The sequence below is a fragment of the Anopheles maculipalpis genome, chromosome 3RL (genome assembly GCF_943734695.1).
Source record: "Anopheles maculipalpis chromosome 3RL, idAnoMacuDA_375_x, whole genome shotgun sequence".
NCBI classification, from domain to species: Eukaryota; Metazoa; Arthropoda; class Insecta; order Diptera; family Culicidae; genus Anopheles; species Anopheles maculipalpis.
In genome coordinates this window covers 8,827,347-8,855,335 of record NC_064872.1, presented here as the reverse complement: position 1 = coordinate 8,855,335, position 27,989 = coordinate 8,827,347, and the positions used below count along the sequence as shown (strand labels likewise).

Genomic DNA, 27,989 nt, shown 5'->3' with positions numbered 1-27,989 from the left:
AGCGCCTGATTCGAATTTCGCCCATAATGGCAGGGATGTCGAATCGGTTTCCTTTAAAAGTTAACATCAAAGCACTCATCTTGCATTAATCTTTGTTCAAAATTTATTGATAAAATGTATTCAAACGTTAGTTTGGCAATTTATCAATTAATAACATTTTCTTGTTTTTAAAAAAAAAGAAAAAGACAAACGAATAATGTAAATTTTCGCTCAACTGCGGCGAAAGGCTGTCAAATGACGTGCGGCGAAAATGCGTTGTTTGGGCGCTGCAGCTTGGCACTGGCGAAAGAAAAAAAAGATTTGTTTTGATAGGTTTGTGTCGCGCAGAAAAAGCAAAAACAAAAAAATATTAACAGTCTCCAAGCCAGCAGTGTGTATGGGAGCAGAAAAAAGAGGAGGAAAAACAATTGCTCTTCACCAGCTTTGGTGGTGGAAAATCGATAAGCAGTGATTTGTACGGCTGTATGGTCGAGTGTTGTGCCATTTTGCACACTGGAACGCTTGGAGGTGGTGGGTGTTTGCGATTACATGACTCAGTGCTTCGGATAAAGGGGGTGACACGGATAGATTTCCTAGCCGTATTGGAATGTGAACAGGCGCACCATGGAACGGATGGAACAACCGAACGGTCCAATGGAAAAGCGCACTTTGCCCTATCGTCAAGATGCGGAAGATAGTGACGAGCAGCAGTCTGAATCTCTACCGACGATGCTAGCCCATGATGATGCGTCATGTAATGCTGCACCGACCGAGAACGGTGATAAGGTCGGATCGGAAACTGGTGCTAGCAGTGGGGTACAACAGTGCACCGAGGATGATGATGAAATAAATCAAGCAACACATCTGCTTGAGGATGGAGACGGTTCCTCCAACAGTGGCACAACATCACCCGGACTGGCCGGGAAAAACATTGCCCTCGTACAGCCCAACAATCATCGACGGTCCGACGAACCGACCGAGCTAAGCTTTGAGAAATGTATGTGGCCTAATTCTTATCTAGTTTACTGTGTGCCAACCACTGTTTAACTCTTTTTCCGTTCTCTTCGTATCGTTTTAGTTCCTGAAAATCATGAAGAAAAACTGAAACGCATAAAGATCGAAAACGCACTAGACGATCCGAAGACATCGTTAGAGACCTGGAAGCAGTTTGCCAAATCGGAGTACGGTCTTATAAATGGTGAGTGTGCGTGTGTATGTGTACGTGCACGTTTATTGGCTTCGGTGAAGCAGCTTTATTTTGCCAAGGTCGAACTCGTTTCCAACAAGAGGGAAACGCTTTCGTAGCGCGCGCGTGAAAGTTAAAACACAACTCCACAAAACGGTGTTCATGCGCGAACATCCAACTCAACGGCGTGTGTGTGTGCAGATGGAGGTTTTTTGCGCGTAATGGAAACCCTTTGCAATGTGCGGCGCGATGCAACGAACCGCAACGAACCACATTATTCGATTTCAAACCGTTTACGATTCAACAGCTGTTTGTCACTGGAATGTGTTGTTGAGTGAAATCTTCGCTTATCAAAGATATCAAAAATGGTAGTTTTCTGTGCCAAACACTGGTTGACGCAAGGGGTGATAGGTACAAATAGGAGACAACATCTTTAGAAAACTTGACCTTACTTGGATAAAAAATCAGCGTCGATTGCAGAAACAACGACTCTGTCCAAAATTGAACTGCCAATGACAAAGGTCACATAGCTTACTAGACATGCTGATATCAAGTTGTTACTTAAACTCAGATGAACTGATTGTTGGTTGATACGTCCGCCAGAATAGTTTAGATATTAAATTGATCGACTTAGGTACTAGTTCGTTAGCAGTTTCGAGGATTGCTGCTGAAAATATCTGAGACCTTTCGGGATTTTGTGACATATTTAAAAGCCAGCACTACATGAAACATATATTACCCTTTCGTTCACCACGGCAGATGACTTGCGACGAAAAATCTGGCCACTGCTGGTCGGTGTTGACCCACAACAGGTCGATCCAGCACCCTCGCTCGAACAGCTGAACAACCATCCAGAGTACAATCAGGTGGTACTGGACGTGAATCGCTCGCTGAAGCGCTTTCCACCGGGCATTCCGTATGAGCAGCGTGTGGCACTGCAGGATCAGCTAACCGTGCTGATTCTTCGTGTCATTATCAAGTATCCACATCTGAAGTATTACCAAGTAAGTGGAACTGTTTTAAAGTTTAACAACATTTGTTCGTGTTTTAACGACCTTTTCTTCTAAATTGCCAGGGATACCACGATGTAGCAATCACATTTCTGCTGGTCGTGGGTGAAGAGGTTGCATTTCACGTGATGGAAATACTGTCCACGAATCATCTGGTCGAATGTATGCAGGAAACGATGGAACCAACGCAACGGCGGTTGATGTTTATCTATCCGCTTGTACGCCGGGAAAATGCCGCACTATGTAGCTACCTGGAAAGGTAAAAATGGATGATGGATGGACGCCACGTGTTAGAAAGATTTATAATTTAAACTTAATTTTCTCTCTCAGATCTACGGTAGGAACGCTGTTTGCCTTACCATGGTACCTGACCTGGTTCGGGCATAGTCTCAACTCGTACAGATCGGTGGTGCGGTTGTACGACTACTTTTTGGCTTCTGATTTCTTACTGCCCATCTACGTTACCTCCGCTATCGTAATCTATCGACAGAACGAGATCTTTCAGGAGGACTGTGATATGGCATCACTACACTGTTTACTCTCGCAGGTAAGCAACGACTACTATAGAATGGGATTTGTTTTTTAAACATAAAATTCTATCAACCACAACTTATTGTAGCTACCTGAAGATCTCCCATTTGAATATTTGCTGAAGAGTGCCGAAAATTTGTACCGAAAGTACCCGCCGAGGGTAATCGAAAAGGATGTCGAAACCATGATCGCCAAAGAGTATGACAATTATTTTCTATTTGCTATTCTAGTTGCTATTCGAACCTAATTTTCAACTACTTTTTCTCCACAACAGAAAGCAACAACGGCTTAACGAAGAGCGCGACCGCGAATATCGTAAGCGGTACGGCAAAAAGCCACCAGTCTCGAACTCCATCATTAGCCGGTTTCTACCCCATCTGCAGCTGTCCCGCCGGTCCGTATTTGTTACGACCGCGTTCTCTATACTGGTTGGCTTCTGTGCCTATTACTACCGGGCGCACTACATACCGTTGGCGGCGGTCAGATGAGTGGAGCTATTCCGGACGCGACTCTTCCCGTCGTCGTTCGTCGTTTGTGCCTCGTTCAATCCACTGGCCGTTTTCGGACGTTCATGGCATAGTACTACCAATACTACTACGGGTGGTAGCAGCGCACAAGTGCAGTAACAACCAGATACAGAGGATTGGATCTACTTCTCTGCTTTCAATTCGGCGTAATTGTGATGTATTAGTTTTTTCATACCATTATAATGCTCTCGTAAGTGGCTTCATTTTTTTCTTTACTTTTTTGTGTAAATGTGTATCCCATGTATGCATCCGTACTACGTTCCAACTGTTTTATTTTGTTCATTCGTTTTTTTATGTAAATAATTTGGAAAATTGTTAGCATTAGGTGAATCGTGGCAAGTTGGATCGTAAGCGGTTTGCGGGCGAAAGGAAGAAGACACTAAAACAAGGGGTAGGGTTTTTTTTGCATCGAATAGAGGAAAATATTTCATTTTGTTGTGCGATATTTTTTGTATCATCATCGAGATATATTAATAAAATTCTTTCAATTGCTTACAATAATGCTTTCACTAGCGTTTAATCGGCTTTGGTGGTTTAATCTGTAAAGAAATATCTTCGCGGACGATCTGGACGGGATCCATGGTATAGCTCAAGGCGAATTATTATCGTTGAGTTTTGGTCCTTTATTGAGGATTGGAAGGACAGGAAGATTGAGGAAAATAAATTAATTTCAAACAACAAATTGAAAAAGGTTTGGCAAAAGAATGGGATACATTTTTATCTATCGCAACCGCCAACAAGGTAATTCTAACATAAAGCAGATAAAAGCATTTAATTGTGAATCTAATTTAAATTGTCAAATATTCAACGAAACCGTAAGTTATATTATTTCTTAAATTACTGTCTTAAATATAACTATCTAAATCTCTGCTTATACTTTGAGCATTCTCTGCTTGTGCAACGAAAGAAAATTAATTTCGCAAATCTTTTCCCCACCACAAACTGGCAACACTGCTTCGAGGCCGGCTGTCAAACACTGCTGTTTGTTTACATTACATTTATTTAGCGCTTCTCCTGTGGCAATTAGCGAGCGTACATCTGTGGCTGGCTTTTTCCGTGCGTTCCGTGCGTTCTTTCGTGTCTTGTTTCATCTAATTACGTGTAAAAGTGGTTAAACAATAGCTTCTTTAATCCCGTTGACGGGAAAGTGTTAAGCGTTGTGCTACAAATCGCTGTGAAGCCTTGTGTACCAAAGCCTCCAAACAAACCTTCCAAAGAGCCGGTGGGCATCTTTCTCTCATCCGGAACACAAAAAACCGCTCGGGAAAAGGTTTCATAGGTTAGTTTGACGCTTTATTGCTCTCCTTGCACCTTAAACTTCTCATTGACAATATTTACAGTTTTCCAATATAAATATTCTTAACCTAACCCTGAACTGTACGTTCCTTGGCGGGATGATAAACTGCATGCAATGTGTGTGTTTGTATTTGTGTATAAAGTATGTGCTATTCTTCTTTCTGCATTTCAGGCTGCCGTTGATACGTCGTGTCGTCGTGGCGTAAGTACATTGCACAGGGAACCGGGAAGAGTATTGCGAACCGAGAGACGGATTGCTCCAGGCCGCATTCAGTACAATCCTTGTCCTGTTATGTTCCTACACTAACTATAACCGGCTTCCCCTTGTCTCAATTTACCATTCTCATACTCTCTCTCTCGCGCTCCTCCCTTTACCGGTAACTCGAATACAGTGCATATGCGTGATCCGGGTTCTATCAACCGCGGGACTCCAAAACAATAAGACATACGTTCAAATAAACACATAACAATAATATCATCTAAATAGCTTTCCCATCCACATGAGAATCTTCTGTTGCCTGTTTCGCTCATGCTAAAAAGGCATTCTTGTCCTCCATAGCATAATTATCCAAATTAAAATAGAATACATCACTGCTTAAGGCTTAATTGTTCACCACACGGTTTGAAATTAATTCGCTTATCCTTAAAATCTAATCGCAAAGTCCGTAAACGCCAACCGCGAACAGGTGCCCCAGTTGGTGAATTCTGCCTTATCGATTTTGCAGCCGGGCGAACCGGTTTTGGATAGCCAATCGACCCTGAAATCGAAAGATAGAGATAATTATTTGATAAGGCGTCACATTATTTGATAAGGCTGTTTCGTGCGTCACACATTTTCAGTAAATAGCTAACAGTTTTTAGTGTAAAAAGCTCGTTGATCTGCTAAGGGCAGAAATAACACAATTAGGTCAAGCACATCGTAAACAAGCGGCCTGTGTCAAGGTTGAAATTTCTTCGAAATTCTCTATTTACTATCAGCTTGCCAACAAATGATTAAAAAAAAAACACGATCACATGATCGTCGACGGAAAAAAGTCCCGATTTTATCATCAGATTGCATACGCTGCCAGTTAATTTATTGGGTAATATTGCGTGGTTAACGTTGGGACGTTCTTGTCTCTTGTCATCGCAGACTTACACCAAGCACACAGATCGTGAGATCGGTTTTGCAATTCTTTTCGCAGACAATCCACTGTTGCGCGGTAATTAAAACAAAAAAAAAGGAGGCCAACATAACGATGAACTGCGGGCGATAAACTTTTTCCGCCGATTGTGTGCGACGGCGACGGAGAAGAATCGAAAAATTTCAAACCTTCCACCCCTTAGTGTCACTGTACGCTAACGCGGTTACTGGCCGTGTGGCGTCGTCGGTTTGGTTGAAAAGTAGCCAAAAAATTGTATCGTCGCTGCTCACATATACCTACTAGCCGCACCGAAGGCGACAACAAGTAATGCTTATTATGATTGTTTATTTTTAGAAAAAAAGGAAAGAGACTTAATCCTGACGTTGCTTGCAAGCGGCATGTTAGGATTTGTGAAAGGTTTTTTTTTTTGTTAATGCGGATCAGATGCGATGCATGCTCGTCTGCAATTCCCATTTTTCGAGTGTTGACAATCACTTTCACTACAATCTGTCTGGTTGCAACCTTTAAGACAAGCTAGTTTTCCTCTAGGTCGCTTTGATTTCCGGCAAGGCAATGTGCGAGAACATGTGGTGCGATTAATCCATTCCTTAACCTTCACCTAGATAAACTTCTACCAGTGCTATTCCCGTCGTACATGTCCTTGGCGCGTTGCATTTTGCATATTCGAAGGATACTACACACGCCGGAAGCCATATTTCATGGTTAAATGAATATTAGCCCATGGGTGGATGATTAAGATGAAGCGACAATACTTACATTTTGCCGACATCGCCCTTGGCGCCCTGCATCTTGCCCATGATGGTGCCCTGCTTGGAATTTTTCACCCATCCTTTAATGCCCAGCGCCAGACAATTGTCTCGGCAGAACTTGGTGAAGCCACATCCTGGAAAAAAGAAGCGAGCAAAGGCAATTAATCTTCCTTGTCTAATGATAACCAATTAGATATATTGATCGGTCCGGGACATTGGTTTTGACACGTGCATCCCGAAATTAATGCAAATCCAATCTCCCCAACGTCAGTTCCCTAACACGCCCTTTGAAGAAACGTATCGGCACGAGACAACTTCTCCGACAGCTCGCATAAGAAACGGCCATAAATAACGCTCTCTCGACGACACAATGCGGCGTCCCAAACACAATTAACACATGCTGAGCTAATTGGGAAGGCAAGGCGGAGTGGGGATACAGTCAAGAAGGGAGAAGATCAACACGCGAACAGCGAGGGCTAAAATTCGATGCTAAAAATATGCACACCGGTATACGATTGTTTCTAGTACGTTCTGCTTTACATCTATTTGACTTCGAAGACGCTAATGAAGCGTGATAGATTCGTCGCTGTGTGTGTGTGTGTGTGTGAGATGATTGCAACCCACCCGACCTCCCGACCGTTTGGAGTGTTTCGTGAATTACTACTAAACCACGGGTTCAAGTCATAGCGATTTCGGACACGCTTTCGTTCATCGAAAACTACGTCTTTTTGATCGTAGACGAAAGTCGTAATGTTGTATTGATCTTCATGTATTGAGGCAGCTCGGGGGAACGTTCTAGAAAATCGATAAAATTCGGTCAAACCGTTTCGATAAGATGAGGTTATGTTACTTCTACAGTACATCCGTTTATGTCCGTTTTCCAGACATGAACCTTGTCCACTGCACGACGCAATATCGTTCAAGTGAAAATAACTCAACATCGGAACGATGTCAATAAGTTAAAACAAAGCCACGTTGACATATTTCACGCTTGTCAACAGACGTACACCTTGGCAGCATCGTCAAACATTGACAGACAGACAGAACTGACCGATTTGTAGTGTTAAAGTAAACAACAGACAGAAATAGGACATACAGAAAAGGTATTATTAGAGGCAAGAAGGCTTCACTCTTGTTGTCTTCTTTTAGAACCAATCTTCTATATTTTAGATATCTCGGAATTCTCCTTAACTTTTAACCAGATCTTTTTTCTATTGCAATAAAGCAAGATATGTATGTTGTATTTTTGTGTAAACTTGACGACGATACATGGAAGACATAAACATTAAACAAGCCATTTCTTCGAAGAAAGCTTCTTTACCGGACTGTTTCTTCGTTCACAGCATGAAGGATTAACGCGCGGTTCCTGATATCGGCAATATTAGTCAAGACATTGAGTCATCGCAGGTCAAAATGATGACTCTCCTTATGAGCTACGAGCAACATAAAGCCACGGAAGCCAGTAATGGCGCAAAAAGACCTCTCAAGTTGGTAGAGACAAAAAATAATAATACATATTTGCGATATCAACACGGATATATCCACCAATCAATATGAATGATAAGCACTAGGACTTGATATAAAATCCTGAAGATGATATTCATTAGTACCTAGACACAATTACACAATGATAGACCAATGTTTCGTATAAACACTCAAATTTCACAACAATGTCCTTAAAACGCATCACTTGCAATCATAAAACCGACGAAACGCACCTTGCACCTGGCCGAAGATTTCGAAGTCGCACTGCACCAGCACATGATCCTGCAGATCCTGTACACCCATGATGATCTTCTGTTTTGTTGACTTTTGCCGCTAACTGCACAATCAATTTGTTTTGGCCGACTTTCTTTTGCCTGTAGACCAACTTTTGTTTTTGGTTGCTGTCTAAACGTGCACTATTTTGTTTGCAATTATCTTAAAGATCTTCCTTCTACTGTGACAAGGTCAAACTGTGTCAAGTAAGACAACGCTCGGTGAGATTGATTTTGTACCCGTTTGCTAGTTCCGATTTGGGTTTCCGTTCCGTTGGGCAACTCACTGGTTACTGACGATGGTCGCGTACGAGGATAGCTCATTTAGACTGCTAGAGAGCATCACATCACTACCGGCGGAGTGTGTTGGTTGAGTCTTCGTGCTTTCGCGATGCTTCTTCCTTCGAACATCGCCCGGCCCATGGGTGGTGGGTTTTTCGGAGGGATGTTTCTGCGTGCATGTGTGTTTGTGCGAGAGGGGTTTTTTTGCTTAACCAATTCCCGATAGCGATTCCGACGCGCCCAGCAGAGTGCGATTGCGCTGAAGGCTCCCACCGTGTCGTGTGTGTGTTTGTCGTTGTTCACATTTTGACCGATCGATTTCCCCGTGGGACGAAAATATCCACTTACGATCGTCTTCGGCAAGTGGCACACTGGGTTTGGTTGTTATCATACCACCACCATCCACCATCCTTACCTACACTTTCCGGGGGCACAAAATGGGATGGTTGCGTTATGGCGTTTTAGTTCTTTCTACAATGTCACATTATTTGTTTCTCTGTTGCGCTCGACGTGCATGTTTGGCCCTGATGAAAACAAACAGAGACAGCTGACCTGTTTTTTTTTTCGGGATGCGGGCTAAGGGAGATGCGCATCGGTTGGGAAGGGATGGCACTTGAAAATCCATTTTTATGTCATATCTCCTGCCTGTGGTAGTTTCTAGAGGCGCAGTGTCAGTGGTAAAGGTGGCATGTTTGCCGGTTAGATTGGAATGCTAACATTTTTCGAGACATTTTCACACACTGTTTCATGATGGTGTTTTAAAACGAATACATATACATCTAAATTAAAAACATATATGTACATATATTCTAATTAGTACTAAGGATTATTTTATTATTAAAAAAAATATTATTTTATTAACTGCATAATAAAATAATAAAAATGCTAAACAGAGCAAGATAATGTTTTATTTAAAGCTCTTAATAGACTCTTCCTTGCACCATTACGAGCGCACGGTGGCGTAAGATTGAATCGGATTCGTGTAATAAAAATCCGATGGAGGTGCCTGGTGTTTCACATTTAGTTTAATGGAGGCGCCTGGTCGATTAAGACATTTGCTTTCAATCTACAGTGGAGTAAAGTGTGTGAGGAGGTGGGAAAATTTAACGACGACTACCAAAAAAAAAAAAAAAAACATTCGAATTCGAAATCGATTGCCACACACTATTTGATTAAGAATTGTGAGTACAACTTTAATGCTTTGTTTTATTTTAAATACAAAACGTTTCTATCTTTTTTTCTTGTATCACAAGAATGTGAATATGTTTTTTTTTTTATTTTCGTCATCATATTACCTTCGCTTGTCTGTAGTGTGTTTCAATTGTCAACAGTCAACGTCGAAGAGGCAAAAATTATAAACACTTCTTGATTCAATCACTCGTTTCATGGTAGTAATGTCGATATTTCATCCTGTGTTTGTGATTTTAAATTCAGTTCAGTTGATATGATTGTATTGGAAAACTCTCACCCTCTATACCTACACAAAATCAAAAGAACAAAAATATAAGTGCCAGCGTGCGTGACTGTGGAAAGAAGCAACAGAGCAGAGCGGTTAGCACAGTGTCATTGCGTTGCGATTATTTTGTGTGTTGGCGTATAAAATTAAAGTTCAACGAACGAAAACTAATGTGTTGGCACGAGATTGCACCGGTGCACAGATCATATTAACCTTAAGATTGATATTTTTTCTGCATTAACTTTTGTTTGGTTGGTATGAGATAAATAATGTGAAGACATTTTTTTAATGACCGTGAAAAATATGCCTATGGCCTTCAAGTACTGTACTATTTTTTCTGTAAAAAGTTTGAATCACATGCCACTTGTTCGTCCTTGGTTGTGTCGTTCAGGTGCAGAGATTCATTCACCCGTGTGATCTAGAATCTTGGAATGAGGCCAAAACCAAACCATCTCGCCCCCGTATCCATATGCTGCGTGTTACAAAGTTTTGGTGCCACGATCCCCAACTATATGCTAGTACGGTGCGTTTCATTAACATACCTCCACTTCCGTAACAAGCGCCACCGGTGGTAAGTGCCAAATAAATATCCGGACTACGTATTCACGACGGTTACGACACTTGCACTTCGTTGATGATTTATCGAGGAAGCGCTGCACGTTTAGTTCCGGTCGTTGACATTCGTTGCTTAATTTTTTGGTTTGGTTGGAAAACATTTTGGCTTTGATCTTCCTTTGCCTCTTTTATTATAAGTTGTATCCTAACAAATCACCTTATTAATGTCGTCAGTTATGAGCAGTTTCTTTGGTGGAAAAGAGAAGGATAAATTCTTCTTCAAGAGTCTGCTGATGGTCTGGTGACAGATTGGTGTAATATTACACATGAATATGGCACTTTTAACTGGACGACACATGTGTACTCATCATCATCTTGTCTGCAGAAAACCCATTAATGTACGAACGTCACATATGAACGAAAATATGGTGTGTGAAGCGTATGGTTCGATTTACGCAAAAAGGAAACGCTATTTTTATGTTGCGTTTACCGAAATATATGAATGTATTGATGAGATGGTTGCCTCAAGGCCAAACAGTGAGGACGGTTAGTTAGCATAAATGCTTATTATATTTATTTTAGTTTTTTTTATGGTGAAATTGCTATTTGTATTGCTTTTTAAAGTATTTGTATAATTTGTGGTATTATTGAGTATTTCACCATGAATAAGCTATAGGCAATATGATCTTCCCACGGCTTGCCAATATTCCATCCAAGCTGACTTTTCAGCTACGAATAATTTTAGTCAAGAAGGTCAGAAATTGTAGGCTTTGATGCTCGGCATGACGTAACAAGTCGTTAGGCCAAAAAGAACAATATTTTCAAAAAGTTACAGTATTTGACGAGACGATTAAGTAAAAGAGCCTTCATATTCAACAATAAGTTGATAATGATCGGTCCCTTTCAAATAGATTGTCTGGAAGTTCGTCAGAAGATCGTGAGAAACAAATCTTTATATCTTCTTACGCATCTAGGGCCGCTATGAATCCGCGGTCTTGGCATGCTGCAGAACTTCTCGATGGTAAAGAACCTGTCAATTCATTATTACAGCCTTCTTACTTAAACTGGCGAAGGAACGACGCCTATCTGCAATAGCGGTTCTCCTTTGCTTCACACCTTCAAAAAGAGTTTTGCTTCACTCCTTTCTCCTTTTTGTTCTTCAAAACTGTTATCTTTTGCGATGAATTGGCCAGACAAATCAACGCTTAGTACGGGCCATTTCCGCCAAAGGAAGGATCCTCAGCTACGGGCAAAAATAATCGGCAATATGCTATTCCTCCCCGTATCTTATTCGTAATATTAGACCCTGTTCGCCCTGCAGGTATTGCACACGAACATGCTTCCTAGGTACGTTATCAGAAACAGGTGCCCTATTCCGCCTGATTCTACGTCCTGCCACTGCAGCCAATGAGTTCATGTATATCTTAATGAAGTTTTAGACGAGTCTGGAGGTGACATCGCTTATATATGTAAATTTTACATCTCCAGATGGACATTTCCATCGTTAGGATGGAGAGTGAAGATAAATTGTTATTGAACGCCTAGGGCTTTGAGAGTTTTCCATCCATCTTCTCTAATTATTTGTTTTCTATAGTGTCATACGCGCCTTTGCAATAAATGCTAGGACAAGATGAATGTAGATTAAGCTTAGCCATTTTGTACAAGATTTGCTGAACGACGAATATGTCATGAATATCTCATAATTTTCAATTATCTCTTCTATGAAACTCTACTGAAACAAGTCCTTCTTGAGGGATTATAGCTAACAGGTTGGCTGATAAGTCCCCGGTCTAACAAAGAAAAACACATTTTTTTGTCAAAATTCGTTTTTATTATTCAACATAGTTCCCTTCAAGAGCGATACAACGATTATAACGACCTTCCAATTTTTTGATACCATTTTGGTAGTACTCCTTCGGTTTTGCCTCAAAATAGGCCTCAGTTTCGGCGACCACCTCTTCATTGCAGCCAAACTTTTTCGCTGCGAGCATCCTTTTGAGGTCTGAGAACAAGAAAAAGTCGCTGGGGGCCAGATCTGGAGAATACGGTGGGTGGGGAAGCAATTCGAAGCCCAATTCATGAATTTTTGCCATCGTTCTCAATGACTTGTGGCACGGTGCGTTGTCTTGGTGGAACAACACTTTTTTCTTCTTCGTTCTTTTTTCGTTCGTTAAGCAACCAAAAGTTGCTTGACAAAAGATGCCCTGTCTCACAAACTAATTGACATACAGATGTCAAATTTTGACACGAATCATTTGAAGGTTGGTGCTATATAAAAATAATATGCATTTAACACTAGTGGCGCATTCTATGTGTCAGACCGGGGACTTATCAGCCAACCTGTTACTGTTTGAAGCACTTGAAGCACTTATAAACCCCTCTTGGTTCTCTGGAAACGTCCTTCATTCTGTCGCGTTCGACCGATTCGTTTCCCTGTTTTAATAGGCTCGTTCCTATTCTATCTTCACTCACTAGCCCCAAATTAAGACCCCCCCAAGTCAAACCAAGCATGCGTTCTAATTAAATCAAGCAACATTATGAAACGGACATAAACAAATAACCCCTTTCCGATGCTAATACCAATCAAAATTAGCTCATTTATGTCCCATATTGCATTTTGCCTCTTGTCCAACTAGCAAGGGTTTGCACTGTTTGGAGCGTTTTCCGAAATTCCCTCATTAAAATGTACAATCGCCCCGCGTGCCAGCGTGCTTCTCGATTCGCCACGTTACGGGAAGTTAAATAAATTACAGGAAAACGTCACATCTGAGAGTAGTGGAGTTTGTAGTTAGGGAAGTGACGGGGACCACTCCTTTGCCGGACCACTCCTCCGCATAGAATCATGGTGCCGGATGTGGCTAATACTTTTCCCTACTTTTTCCATCACCCGTGGTACACACCGGTCGGTACAGGCGTACGTCAATTTATCAATGAACAGCCTGCCAGCATGTTGCCAATAAGTGATTTATGTTTGACTGCTGGATGCAATGCAAAACCGGCGATCTTCTAATGACGAGCGGACCACGAGCAGCAACTACACTCCTAATTGTGTGACATTGAAATGACTATCGCTTATATCCGCTTAGGGAATGAATGGCGTAAGCGTGTGTGAATACGAAATGAAGCTTCCATTATATCGCCGCAAGGTCTCACTTAATGCACGGGCAGAGTGCGAGAGCGCGCGAAGGTCAAGAACCCACTTTGAAGAAGGGATTAGCCGGTTTATGTCCGCAACGGTAAGATTAATTTGATCTTATGCGATCCGGCTAGTTAACGAATTAGTTAGCGTTTGATTGGATAAGCAGGAAGGACGATTTACAGCACCGCAGCGTCCAGACATGTGTTTCTTACGAGCTGTTAGCAATCTGGCCAGATGTCTTCCCGAAAAAGGGTTCTAGAATCGGGAACATTATCAGTAATACTGCCTTCAATTACGTCAATTGATTTTTTGTTGCGTGGTTGCTTGTCATCGTCTGATAGTTGTGGCTTCTTCGTTCTTATTTGTACTCATTAATTAAATTGAAGTATTTTTCCATTGGTTTTTTGTTTGTTTTTTGATACGCATTGTTTTTTTTTGCGTTGTGGTTCTAAAGAAAGAACCAAAAACAGTCGGAAAAAACTAATCAGTTTCGGATTGAGCATCGAGACGAATGACGAATTAAAAAAGGTACAAAACTACATCCTAATCAAGTAAGTGTGTGCGATTTGGGGTGACGAATTTCGATCATTGGTATATTTACAAAACGCATTAGTAGAAGGAGTTCCATTTATAAATAGGGGTGGCATCGATGTTGCCCTTGCGTTCGTCTTTTATGCCTGGTCGCAACTTAAAGGTTAAAACTTTTAGCACGCACGGTACTGCCCGGCGTTTTTTTTAGCGAGTATGAGTCCTTAATTCGATTAAAAACATCCTAAAGATACGCTCTAACGGTCACTTACACGGCTAAAACATACATCTCCGTCTTCTACTAGGTATACTGCTGTTTTTTTTTATTTGTCAGAGACTTCTATACGTAAAGGGCCTAAACGTATAAGGACACTACATGCATAAAGATTTGGAATGGAATTGATTTGATGTTGGATTTTTTTGAGGGTATCCAGGATTTCTTTGATTAAAAAAACAATATAAGATATATTTTAAGCAATTGAATACTATGCGTGGAATGCATGCAACTGGATAGTGAAGTCTCGGTACTACAACGCTCGCTACGAGTAATACACAATAATACACAAGACGTGGGGAAATGTTGTCTGTAGGTTGTTCTACTTGCTGGCCTTCACTACAATAGCTCAGCTATTGAGCTAGTACTAGCCTCAGTGCTTCAGTGCTGGATCTCTACTACGGTCACGTGTTTTCTTACGTGGTAGACTTACATTCTAGGCGCTTGACTACTATGATCACCGTTGCTCTTTGGATCGTCTATTATGGTAAGCGGTACGGCTTCCAGGTTGCGGATCACCTGATGGTTTTGGTCCGCGGTGATGTGATGTTGAGGCTCCTTTTGTTGTTGCTGTTGCTGCGGAGGCTTATGATCTTGATGTTGGTGATGCTTCTTGTCCTGTAGCACACCACTGGTACTGTTAAGATCAGCCCGCTCGAGTGCATCAAACAAGCGGCGTTGCTTCTTCTTGCGCTCCTTCTGGAAGAACAGCCGGATGTAGTAGACGGGGAAAACGACACACTGTCCGGCAGGTTCTTCCGCATCGATGTAGACACCACGCACCAGGACCGAGTTGGAGCAGTTGAGTAGTATCAGCAGTAGCAGAGCGGCACCGTGCGTTATCCAGTTGCTCAGAAGAGGTTCATCTGCAGGAAGCAAACAAAAGATCATTAACAACTTGTTGACCTCAAACATTCAGGTACGAGCGAGGAAACTTACTGGGCAGAAAGTATGTATCGAGCGCTTGCCAAACACCTCGCCACACGTTGATTGTGCCAATGAAGCTAAAGAATAGAAACAGATCTGCGACCACCACGCGCCAGAAACCGGTCAACCGGTCGCAGGTCCATCGCATTAGCGGCTGCAGTGAGAAGGTCACTCCCGTCACACCATAACCTATAATCTGGTAGATTAGGGAACAAGTCACAGAGAGATATAACAAAAAATGAGTAAAATCTTCTTCACAGCTGCTGCATAGTGTGACAGTAACATTAGAATAGGAAACCTTAAAATAACCCTCATCCCTTTGTTGGGTACGAGGGATGACGTTCATAAAGGTGGACATGATATGATGTTTTCTCGCGCTTGATTCAATTACGAAGAATCCGTGTTCTTTTGTCACTTCATTAGCCTTTTTTTTTTGCTATCATTGTCGCTGTTAAGATGTTTGCATTCAAAGCTAGGGCGAATTCTTGTTAGATTACTTACTATTGAGGCCCATGCCGAGGTGCCATGATCTTCTGGGAAGAGCTTCAGGTCGAGAAGCACCCAAAGGCCACGCCAAACAAACACCACCAGTGAACCGATAACTAACACGCTAAACATACAGTCGAGCACGTATAGGCCGGGATCTTTGGAGCCCTGAAGGATTGGACGAAAGATAAGAAGTTGAACGAATGAATTGTTTTGTTCCATAATCGAAGCCTTAACGTATCTGCAGTTCTTGTTGTAACACTTTTAGGTACAAAGATTTTGTATCAATTGCTTCTCTAAAGCATATGTGAGCATTGCATTGGCTCTTATCTGTGTGGTACTGCAAATAAAATTAAATGATAAGACCCAAATCAGCTGATTGATTGTGTTTTCTTATAAATAGAATGTTTCTCATACCGTTGCGGCATTCGCCGTTGTTTATACCTCGAATGGGGCATACGGTTTCCCATAATATATTAACAACAAATGCTATAAAATGGTAAATCCTCTGTCTCCTATCTCTAATCGCCCTCAGTAATCGCATTTAATGATTGCGATATCTTCCGCATGAATGATGCAATTAAGCGAGATACACATAATTAAGGGAGCTGCACGGAAGGTAAACTTATCCCGAAGGACAATTCTATTTAGAAAGGGGTAACAAGCACGTGTAGCACAACAGAGCGCCTGGTATGCGAGGCAAACAATTAAAGACGCAAGCTACGGTCATGATAAGGAAGTAAACACTTAAAATTGCTTAAATGATTAGCTATCATTGTGCATGAGTGGTCTAGACAATTGCAAGGATGGAATTGGCTGTTGATTTTCTCATATTTTGTAGGGTGCTGTTTTTCCGCCTTAGGTTTATCTGGTTTTACAAAGACAAAGCTGCTCGGCGTAAAGTTGATGTCGCATGCTTTATCCTTTAATAATCACAGTAGATTCATTATCTAATAGGACGAGTTGTTGGTGGGATAGTGCTAGATAGTATAAGACGTGATCCTGGCTACTTCCATGCACGTGCTGCTCACCGTAAGCTTGAAGTACGTCGGTACGTCAAAGTACTCCCTGCGCGAATCGTTGATGATGAGAAAGGGCGTCCCCATCACATTGCGTACGCCCTTAAGACAGGCAAGGATAAACAGACAGCCCAGCGTGATGACCACCACGTACAGGACGTCGTGCGTTGTGTACAAGTCGATCAGCTGCCATCCTCCACGCCAGCCATTAACACAAACCACCCCATAGATGACGGTGTACAGGCGTGACCCGATGTAGTACGCTATCCGGTGCTTGTCTGCGTTCAGATACTGTCGCAACGTCGACTGAAAGATGTTGAACACGAGATGGCCCACTATCCCGATAGCAAGCGACACGACCAGGCTGGTAGTCTGGTCTGTAGGGAAGATGTACTCGCCCATCAGATTCCAGGTCCCCCGCCAGTAGCATACCACTAGCGGGGCCACAACTAGTGACGCATACAGGTAGTCGATCAGTTCGAGCATTAGCCCATGGTAGCTCGGCCTAAACGGTGTGCCGGTGATACCGTCCTCAATCCCGGCGATGCTTCCCCGCATACTGCCGGTACTACCGTGTCGGTATGGTGCTCGCTTCGGTGTGGTTTGTGGAAGTGATCGCGATCTTCTACCTCTCCACACCTCCACCACCGTACACGCGTACCAGAACCGTGTAATCAGTGCAGCTAGTAGCAATAGTTGTAGCGTGGCGCTATCGATACGCCACACCGACGTTCCTTACGTCCGAGTAGTACATTCACTTTTTTCTTATCCACTTGCGGCACAGCATACGCTTAATCGTAGTTCCGTGGTGGCGTAGAACAGTACTACGACGCTTAGATAATCACGACCCAAACTCGACGGCACGTTCAACTCATTTCCAGCTTGTTGTTGTCGGTTAGCAATTGTGCCGAGTGGAAGCGTCACAGCACCATTCAACCAACAACACCTTTGCAACGTCATCCACGCGCAACGAGCGCAATACGCACCGCGCTTTTTAGTGAGTCACTGGAGAAGAACACGAAACATAAAGCACCTGTTGCTGTATTTTTGTGGGAAACATACGACTGCACCGTGTGAACCGAGGCACCAAGTCAAACAGACTGCAACCGGTTCTGAAACGGTTCGGTTTCACGGTCAGCGGAAGGAAGGATGTTCGAGTTTTTCGATTATTACCATCATACATGAGTATAGGCACTGGTGGGAGTAGTAGCACGAAAGTGTATCTTTACGTGCAATGCTTGCCGAAATTTTGATAAGCTGATAGAGTGCTGATAAGCGCCTCGAATGACTTCTTCCTGATGTGGAAGTACAGCCTACCTCAAAACATGTCACAAAGACACATACACACACCCGTTACGGTTATTAGATGAGAACTTATCAAGGTGGGTTAAATCTCTTTCATCAACTCTACCGATTCAAGCACTAAATACTGGGCAAGATCCAATTCCAAGAGATCATATGGCCTATTAAAAGGAATATCTTTACGACACAGTTTATAAAGGCCTTTGATTTAACCATCCGTCAATAGCACAGTTCCAGCGTTTGTTGCTATCGGCAACAATTCTCACGAATATAGCCAGGCTACCCTGGAAGCTACTGATAACAAGTCTCTATAGGACGATAAAAATCAGCACGCAGTGCAATAAAAAAAGCTGAATCGATCTGGAACGCATATTTATGAGTTGCTTTAAAGAAACTGCTGATGCTCCTGTATGATGGTAATGATCAATCTTTCACATCGGACATCCTTATCCTATCCGCAATCCGTCCGTTTTAGCACTGACTATCCATTCTCATCGGTACACTACCTTTGTTGAATTGGCATAGATCTGTCTATTCCCAACAAAGACAACACAAACTACCTCAGTACAACGTCCGTAAAAACCTGAAGAACTTCCCGCCCAAAACTTTGTTTAAAGACAACCTTAGGAACTGCACAAAACACCGGGCATTACCGGGACCGTTAGACGACAGTGTAGCGTAACTTTTTGCGGTTCATAATTTGAATAAATCACTTGTAATGGGTACCCGGGGTTTGCCTGGTGGTGCGCTAATGTGCTGCGTTCAATTTAATGCTAATCCAATTGATATCCGTACGCGCGGTCACTTTCGGCGGTCACTCTGATGTCACACGACACGCACTTTCGCCACGCCACGCAAAACTGGCCGTCGACGCACGATAACGATTCGTCTAATGTCCACCCGGTACGGTCGACAACACTACATGACTTCCGGGGTGAGTTAGACTCAAAGAACGCAACCGCTACATCCGCAACCGATCGTATCCTTTGCCGTCCGAAACACACACAACAGGATTCGCGTTCCTTTGACGTAGTGGCTCACGCGGGAGCGTCCGATGCGGTACCGATCGGCTGGCAGCACGGGATCGAGTAATCAGATTAGCCCGAATCATCCGAATCAGCCGTAGATCGGGAATGGACTGTTATCATCCAAATTGTTCTAATCAAACTGGACGGTCGGGCTGGTCGGGCGTACGGTTGTTCCCGCCGTCGTCTGCTGCCTTCGGTACGCGAGTGTGTAGGACGTTTGTGCGCCACTGTCGCCAGAGTGCGATCGTCGTCGTCATCGCAGCTGACACAAGTGAACCCATCCAACCATCCGACAGGGTAGAGGGATCTTCGAGCATCGAACATCCCCCCACAGTCCCGATTGTTCCGTACGCCCGTATGTCCAGTCCGCAGCTATATTTGTATGCGTGAAACCACTTGGATATATTACTTCGCTACTGGCACACACTGTCACGCTGGATGGTGGTGTCCCTTTCCTTGATGTGCGTGTTTTGCGTTTTCTCGCATATTGCGTACCTCACTGTGGATCGCTTGTTGGTCCGGTTTAGTCGATCTATAAGCTCTAGATCAGTGCTTTAGCTTACCGGTTGAGTAGGGGAAGTGGTTATCTTATACACCTTGCAGCTGCAAACCATGCCCCCGGGCAATGCAACCTTGTCTGAGTTTACTACCGTGGACCTTGGGATGTGGTTCCCGCATACTAGTGCATGTGTGTGGTGTGATGCGGAGTTTCTGTTGACGTTCCGAAATGTGTTGTGGTTAGGTCTTGCAAATTTGTGGCAATGTTGGTCGATGGTTTGCACTTCAACAACCATAGCTGAAACGGTTTTGGTGTGATGTCGAAATGCATTTAGGGGAATCCAAAACTGCATCTGTCATTGCATCGTGCACTCAACTTCATTAGAGCGTGTTCTAGCACCCTAGGGCATAAGCCGGATATGCTTACCAGCTAAGTCTAGCTTGTTCTACGTGAAGTTTGTAAAACTTTCGTCTACTGAGAAATACTTAACAACTCTTCATGATTTTTTCTAGGTCTACTCGTTGATATGTCTATTTTAAGTTTTTGTTGTAGTTAGAATTCAATATCTCGATGATGTTAACAAAGCTAGAAAGTATCTATCAAGAATTATGATTGAAACTAAAATCTATCAAGAGAATCGTGATCTTGTGTTGATCATATAAATTCCATTCCTGGGGCAGGGTAATTGGTAATCATTATTCTACTGACTATAGAAACACGATTAAAGGCAACAATAAGTAAAATTACAGAATTACATCATTGATCTCATTATAGTTCCTGATAAGCCCTTCACGAATCCGAGATGATTCATCGAAGCTCCACAGCATAGTTTCAACTGGACTAGAATATTCTGGAAGACAGATAGTTTAACCAAATGAAAGTAGAATATTCCAGGGCTTCTTTCTCCATGTGATACTCAATAGTGAGGAGTAAGATGATTTGATTTTGATTTTTAAATAACTTACTATGAAACGTGTATGTCCTACATGATCGCAAACAAGTTTGTGGAAGATCTCGTGACACATCTCCCAAAAGATCCGGAGAAACGTTCCAGCGCAAACGGAAGCTTTGATTTGTTTGGCTTCATAATCGTGGTGCACGCATTCGGTGCACCACGTACCCAGTGCAGCGCTAGCAGAGGTAACGGGCGGATCAGATTCGGATTTAAACCGAACACCGTCACACAGATGTGTGAGCGTGACATCGTTGAGAGTAGGCGCGAGAGCAGCGTCTAGGTCTCGGCGCACCACATTATCAAACGCATACTGGCGCGTTATCAGAGCAATAAAGAGATCAAGAGACCCTGGCTGGCACACTAGTTGTCTGCTGCCGGGTTGAGTGACTGTCCAGTTAGAGAAGTGAGTGCACGCATGTACGCTCGCACGATGCGTTCTGGCGCCTTCGATTTGGTGTAGGTCCAGTGCGGGTGATGTATGGTAGAATTTGACAGAACGGCTGCTTCTTGCACCGTATCAGTAAAACTGGGTGGCGGTAGCCGGATCCGATAGCTGGCGATGGAAAATTTTCCATGTTGATGTGATTACATGCAGATGCGGTATTACGGGATTGCGGCACGCGTTGAGTAGTTGTGTTGTGCGATGCATCAGTGCATGCGGAGCGATTAAATACTTTCAAGGTAAAATTCCATTCAGTTCATTGCATGGTCAAGCAGGATGGAGGTTGGAGTTAATATGTAACATTTCTGTACCCTGTTCACGCATGTTGCTCCATGTGAATCCTATAGCCGGATTAATGTTACAATTTATTACCCAGCGGACCACAGAACGGCTGGTGGATTATAAAACTTTTGAGAGCCTACAACAAAACACTTGTGTAAAAGTTGCTTAGTCAAATAAACAATCAGCCAGAGATGGCCGTAAACAAATCACAAAGTAGATCAAGTACGGAGATATGTGCACGTCTCGGTAGCAACCAATTGAACAAACCTCGCAAAACTTCCTCCCACAACGGACGAGTATCGATCAAAGGCGTGTTATAGATAAGAGAAAATCCCCCCTCCGCTTCGATTCTCTGGTGTCGGGAGGTGAATTGACACCTTTCCCTTAGCTTACCTTTGATTTGAAGTACGTTGGAACGTCAAAGTAACCGTCCGGTGAATCATTGACAAACGGTGCCCCAGCAACGTTGCAGAAGCTCTGCACCGAACCCAACAGTAGCAGGGCCACTATGGACGCTTCGATAAAGAACACCAAGCTCGGTGGTGAGTAGCGATCGATTAGTATCCAACCACCGCGCCATGTACTGACACACACTACACCGTAAATGTAGGTGTACACGCGCGACAGCATGTAGAAGGATATCGGTCGTTTATCCACATCGAGCCACCGTTGAAGCGTCATCTGCAACAGCATGAAGAACAGATGTCCACCGAGACCTACGGCTAGTAGCGTGATCATGCGTAGCACTTCATCCTGTGGGAAGAGCAGCATGTCCAGCAGGTTCCACGTACCACGCCAGTGGCATATCACAAGCGGACCGATCACGAGCGCGGCGTACACGTTGTTGACAATATCTGGCACCTTAGGATCATCATTGGCTAAAGTCTTCCGTGCACTGCCAGTGATCTGATCGAGTCTTAGGAAACTACCGCGCATACTGGCTAAATTCCTAAAGCAACGCTGTGACGAACTTCACAAATGCAAACTGGAGCGAACGAACTTGTCAGGAGTCTGGATCGTTCGATCGATACTCCCGCACTGCCGGATACAATAATGTCCCGAATCTTTCACGCACTCTAGCGCTGGTTGGGCGTATTCTTGGCCGTTTAGTCCTGTTGCTGTACATTCACATGCACCAAGGTAGCACTATCGCTACAGAAAACTAGACGCAATGGCGTCTCACTAGCTCTTGGACAGTTGGACACGCACACGGGTTTCGGTGTTTGACTGCCGACCGTCGATGCTTCTTCAGACGCACTGCTGTCACTGGTACACTGCGCACGCTAATCGCACTCTCGATGCTGGTGCACCCCGGGCCGACACCGATTGGAAGACTGACGGGTCGGAAGTATGTCAATGGTTTTATAGTTTCAGCGTGATGGCTTTGTTTATGTGGCTCAGAAGCCGGTGCCCGTTTTCCGTGGTCACCTCGGACCGCACTCCCTTTCTTCTGTCCCTGTTTCTTCTGTCCCCCCCCCTGTCCCCACTGCCCACCGAAAGTAGCTGTCAGTCTGGGGCGCGCTTGGAGAGATGCTGTCAGGTACCAGGCACAGCGCAAGATGCATCTGTCTCCGAGATCTGAAACGCTCGGATCGGTATCGATAAGATGGCTGTGGACAAAGTGTGTTGTTGCGTCCGCGCGTTCTTATCATCGTGTGTGTGTGTGTGTGTATTTGTGCGGTTCTGCATCCCACGAGCCTACCATGCCCTAAGGGTGACACTTCAGCTAAGATTTCTTGATCCACCATCTGCGCGATAATTGCCGCTTGAACGTCTTCGTTTTGAGATATTCGAAGGTACATGCAAATGATAACTGTTTGACAGCTTTAGCGGTGCGTCACAATTACGTAGCGTGTCCATAGTTCATGAAACACCGTTTCGTATCGATGTCCGGGAGCTATTTCGCTTTTCAGTCCCTGCTTGCTTCGCCACGGCTAAGAAGATAAGCTTTTTCGCACGCGAGCATCTGCAATCGCGAGGACGAGGGCGCAGATACGGCAAAACTGTCACATTGTTCCTCAGGTTATCTAAACTCCATGGATGGAAAGATTTGATTTCCAACCGGTCGCTACCGTGAGAGGACAACACTATGCAAGTGAGCTCATTAGTATGGTAAAGCAGCAGGACATCAGGTATTTTTGCGAAATTTCCGACAGCTTCTCCCTTGAGCGATCCAGAGAGCACGAAACAAAAGCAAATTGTGACGAAGTTGGTCGTTTGCTGGTACTTGCGTATGATTGATTTCACGAAGGTTCTCTCGAATTGTGCCAACCGACGCTTTCTATCGCGCCGGGACCATCGGAGGCTTAAGTCTGTCACTGTTTTTTTGCTTGATAAGCTAATACTTTCCTATCGGCACGATAATGAAGCCCCAAAAAGTATGCAATCGTGAAACAAAAATAAAATAAATACCAGACAAAACTTTCTCGTCGATACGGGTCCTTTGTTATGGTTTTCGAGAAATTTATTTTCCTATGAAGAAACGCATGCCGCTGTCATGATTTTCACACGCTTTTTTTTCCTCAACAATAGATGCTTGTTTTGAGTCTATTAATATGGCACCATTTCAAATTCGCGAATAGACTAACACGTGATCGTTGTGTGTATGAGGGGAGCGAAGATGTACAGAAGACAAAGAGCGCCAATCGTCGCTGGACAATTTTTAGAGCGTCTTGATAAACCGATGGTCGGTGTCTTTTAATTAAGCATCATTGTCAATCGGTCTGTTATCATGCACTACCGTTTATGATCGATTATGTTGCAAGGAAAGCGTCATGAACTCTTTAGGTTCATCATTGTTTGAAAGGCGGAAGAAATTCAACGGATTGTAGTGTTGGGTGGGAATTTATTTCCTGGAAGTTATCGATAGGTTGGTCATCCTGATGAGTGATTGTTTTATGGTTCAGTTTGCGGTTTTTTTTGAAACGTGTAATTCAATCAAAAGCTTCCAAATGCTTTAATATGCTTAAAGATATCCTCTGTTATCGCTGGATATAGAAATTAAAAATACCATTCAAATAATAAAATAGCTAAATGGCTTGATGCTTCAGTAATAAAATTTTTGAGTTGAGTGTTTTATCTCAACAGGAAGTTTATTTCGATCGTAAGAGCTAACCGGTGACTGATAGCCATCTAGCATTTTTTTCCCGCAGCCCAACATAGTCCATCATACCCACACCTCCAAAGGAAGCAAACCAAAACAAAAGCCATCCCATAGCCGTCATGCCATTCCGGGCGGTGTTTCGTAATCGATTTAATAGTTTGCAAATATTTACCTTCATCCTGAAGCGCGTCGGAAAGCTAAACATTGCCTCCTTTCGATCGGTGAGGATGATGAATGGTGGCGCTAGCAAATTTCGGACCGATTTCGCCCATACCAGCCCCACGAGACAGATCGCGGATATCGAAAGGGCGGGCAGAAGATTAAACGCTGTGGATAGAAAACAAAAAGAGATAAGATGAAAAGACGTAACGTTAGGTGGGAAAAGGAAACACCCGTGGTGGGTGTTGTGGCAGCAAACAGACAGCTGGAATGGAAAGGTAATCAAAATGGACGAATGCATAAAATTTCATTGTGTCCACCACAAGACGGGAAATGAATGAAACAAGCTAGAACTGTTACTGTATAATAATTTTGGACAAAAAAAAAATCTGGTGTAGCATCGTCCAATATCCAGTGACATGGTTTCCGAACAGACTGCCAACGCACGACCTGCGTACGTATTACATATTGGTGATTTAATTAACGATTAAATAATCGATTTAGAGATCACTATAGACATGCTGCGACTTCACTTTACCCTCGCCACCGTTGTGTTTGATCCTCGGTACACGAGCTAAATGGCGCTAATGGTAGCAATTGTGCTCGAGGCTGTCGTTCTGTGGGACTAAGGGAACCCGTGTGCAATTATACTATCGTCACACGGTATCGCGTAATTGTGTGTACGTAATGTGTGTAAAATAACCGCCACCGGTTGATTGGCAGCATGCATTCAGCCACATTCCCGTGCCTGATCAGTGGCACGATCGGGTTGGTTTTTCTTGCTCCAGCTGCATACAAACTTTGGATGCACAAAAACATGTTCTGCTGCCGCCCGATGAAAGCTGACACTAACAATCGGATGGATGACAGAATGGCAATAACAGCTAAAAAAAAAAAAAAAAAAAAAAACACGGGAAAGAGCCACACGCGCAAGGAGTGGAAATTCGTTTTTACTACAGTAAAACCCATCGTTACTATTTTTAGCAAAAGCGCGAGGATAAATGGGTGCTCAGGCTATAAAATGGATGTAGCGTTTACAGGTTAATTTATGATGTCATTGTAAAGTGGCAGCAAGGCAGAGGGTACGGTACGGCAAGGGGAAGGGATAGCGGATGATTTGCCATGGATTTTATCTTCCAGCACAAAACACGCGTTGATAAATACTCGTCAAGTGTGGTGTAGGGCTGCTGTTGGGCTCGTTATGAGTTATGAATGGTACGGCAATTATAAATGGAGGCAAGTACCGACCAGTCATCAGTGCTGCTAGTTGGTGTGTTTAATTTTTAATGTTATTTTAGTCGCCCAGAATGTTACTGTTGATGACGGAAGTTTCCATACCGATGAGGTAGATTGTGTTGTATCATTGTATCGATAATGGGTACCTTGTATGAAGAGATTATGAGCATTTGAAGTTTCAAATAAATTATTTGATAGTTTTGCACCTTTTGTTAGCCAAAGCGCATTACACCATACAAGAACTGGCCTTGTCTAATAGTGCATGACTGTGAGGTATTAAAGGAAATAAAAATGAATGATTTAACTAGCAAAATCTTAATCAGTGCTGGATATAATAGCAATTATTAACGATGTGTTATGGAAGTTCGAAGACCCAGCAGCCCCTTAAATCATGCCACGCAAAGCTGACACAACTGGAACATTGTCAATCGATTCAATATTTATACATATTGATCACTTTTTTTCTTGCATAATTCATCATAGTTAAGTAACTTCCTCTTTCAGCACCTGGTTTAGCTCGTTTTCTCGTTTCTCACCACTAATCACTCTAATGATCGCGCTTGCATATGTTAATTTATACAAAACCCATCAGCACCACTGTCCACTTGTTCGCATTGAAGAAACCCCCATTCATCGTTCTGTGTCTAGACTCGACTTCGAAACTAACTCACCAAAGTACAACTCCATCACGTTCCATCCACCTCGCCAATGCATCAAACATCCCATACTGAACGCGTACGTGTACATCCGGTTAACCATCCACCGTTTCAACGTTTTCCAATGACTTTTCGGTGCATTCCGGGATAGGGCTAACGCTGCATTCAGTGGCTCCCGTAACAGTGCGAACGTCGTGTGCAAGGTAGCGCCCAGCAGAAAACACAACCACCCAGGAAAGTGTGATCCGTTCAGATCCATCCAACCCCAGGTGCCGCGCCAATGCGCTACCACTAGCGGCGTTATCACAAACAGCGAAAACAGACTGTCCCCAAGGTGCAGTAGCCGCTTCCGGCATCGGTTGGTTCGATGGTCCATACGCGACGGTTGATGGAATGGTTGGTCGGCAGTCGGTTCGAGCGGTGTCTCTTCGGCCACACTTTCCGACTGCATTGTGGGTGACATTTGGTACACTAGCACGCGCGGCAAATCCTTCAGGCGGAATGTCTACAACCACGTATTGCACTCGCGAAAGCACTCCGGGGAGCAAAGGCAACAAATGGAACACTTCACCGGCGGACCACGGATAATGATCAGACAGATCGACCGTTAGGAGACGATGGTGTCTACATCGCACGGTGCTGCATCGGGAATTTGTCGATGGGTTTTAGTTTCATCGAGAGAATTGAGGTTAAATCACAACCTTCACACCAGTCAGTTACATGTGAATTAGTTAAGGCAATTGCTAGTAATAGCATTTGTCAGCGGATCTAATTATCGCGAGCTGTCCGGCTGTGCGTATCTGGCTCACTGTTGGCACGAGATTCGTTCGTTCGTTCACTGGTCACGGGAGTCAGCTGTGTTAGCATGCCGGGCCCCAATACTGGACGGCGATCAGCAACGAGGTACGCAATCTTCAGACAGGCCAGTTGAATTATAATCTTGTGAAATATGATCCACCATAATCCATATCTCCTCTTCCCGAGTGCGCGCGCTTATCCACGGACGAGCTCACTATACACACACACACACAGACACTCCTTACAAAGCGCGGTTTTCACACCACGGCACTGGCTTGTGTCCAGATCCGGACCTGTTGCTTGCTGGCCGAATACTGTCGGGCCCCGTGGCATCAGTTTGACACATCGCGTACCCAGAACCCAGGATATATGGCCCCGGTGGTCTGCGCTTGACGGCTGTTCGCCCTGTCAACGGCTTTTCGCGCCCGCGGCAACCATGTTTTCCGCGGGTGTTTGCTAGCAACGCGCAGGCGAACCGATTCGAATCGATGGCTCGATGGCGCGGGCATGGTAACACACGCATGGTGTGTGATGAGTAAGATGACACCATTCTTCAGCTGGCGGTACCAGCTGTTGGCAGTCCAGCGGCGGGCGTGTTATAAAAAGGACAAGTGGAAAACTTGTGGGGTTGCCCGCAAATTTTATTGCCTCAGGCCGGATAGAAACTGGCTTGCTCTCTTGGG

At 43.7% G+C, this 27,989-nt stretch overlaps 5 protein-coding genes across 7 annotated transcripts in view; 3 read left to right on the top strand and 2 right to left on the bottom strand.

The window, feature by feature from the left end:
• The window catches only part of LOC126565322 (40S ribosomal protein S5), a 326,252-nt gene extending 321,961 nt beyond the window's left edge, over nt 1-4,291 (top strand). Inside the window, exon 6 of the mRNA XM_050222491.1 lies at nt 4,280-4,291. The gene's annotated coding sequence lies outside the window, so the exon portion shown is untranslated. The remainder of the gene's footprint in view (nt 1-4,279) is intronic.
• Nucleotides 1-27,989, top strand: part of LOC126564355 (phosphopentomutase) — an 80,751-nt gene that overhangs the window by 17,594 nt on the left and 35,168 nt on the right. The window lies entirely within an intron of this gene.
• Nucleotides 582-3,316, top strand: LOC126564593 (TBC1 domain family member 20). Its single transcript, XM_050221671.1, has 7 exons — nt 582-976; nt 1,058-1,177; nt 1,925-2,169; nt 2,241-2,434; nt 2,506-2,722; nt 2,795-2,904; nt 2,981-3,316. Exons 1-7 carry the CDS (start codon nt 604-606, stop codon nt 3,192-3,194), a joined length of 1,473 nt encoding a protein of 490 aa, XP_050077628.1. The 5' UTR covers nt 582-603; the 3' UTR covers nt 3,195-3,316.
• On the bottom strand, nt 5,149-8,235 carry LOC126565679 (acylphosphatase-2). The gene is made up of 3 exons (XM_050222879.1): nt 8,142-8,235; nt 6,431-6,557; nt 5,149-5,287 (listed from the first exon to the last, which is right to left on the bottom strand). The coding sequence occupies exons 1-3, from the start codon at nt 8,209-8,211 to the stop codon at nt 5,173-5,175; spliced, it is 312 nt and encodes a 103-aa protein (XP_050078836.1). The 5' UTR covers nt 8,212-8,235; the 3' UTR covers nt 5,149-5,172.
• LOC126564663 (uncharacterized) lies at nt 14,827-26,971 on the bottom strand. Of its 2 annotated transcripts, XM_050221750.1 has the most exons (5): nt 26,524-26,971; nt 24,630-24,784; nt 15,843-15,995; nt 15,354-15,537; nt 14,827-15,280 (listed from the first exon to the last, which is right to left on the bottom strand). In XM_050221750.1, the coding sequence occupies exons 1-5, from the start codon at nt 26,969-26,971 to the stop codon at nt 14,844-14,846; spliced, it is 1,377 nt and encodes a 458-aa protein (XP_050077707.1). In that variant the 3' UTR covers nt 14,827-14,843. The 2 variants fall into 2 exon arrangements, with proteins under 2 accessions (XP_050077707.1, XP_050077708.1); XM_050221751.1 differs by lacking the exons at nt 24,630-24,784; nt 26,524-26,971 and adding an exon at nt 21,748-22,303.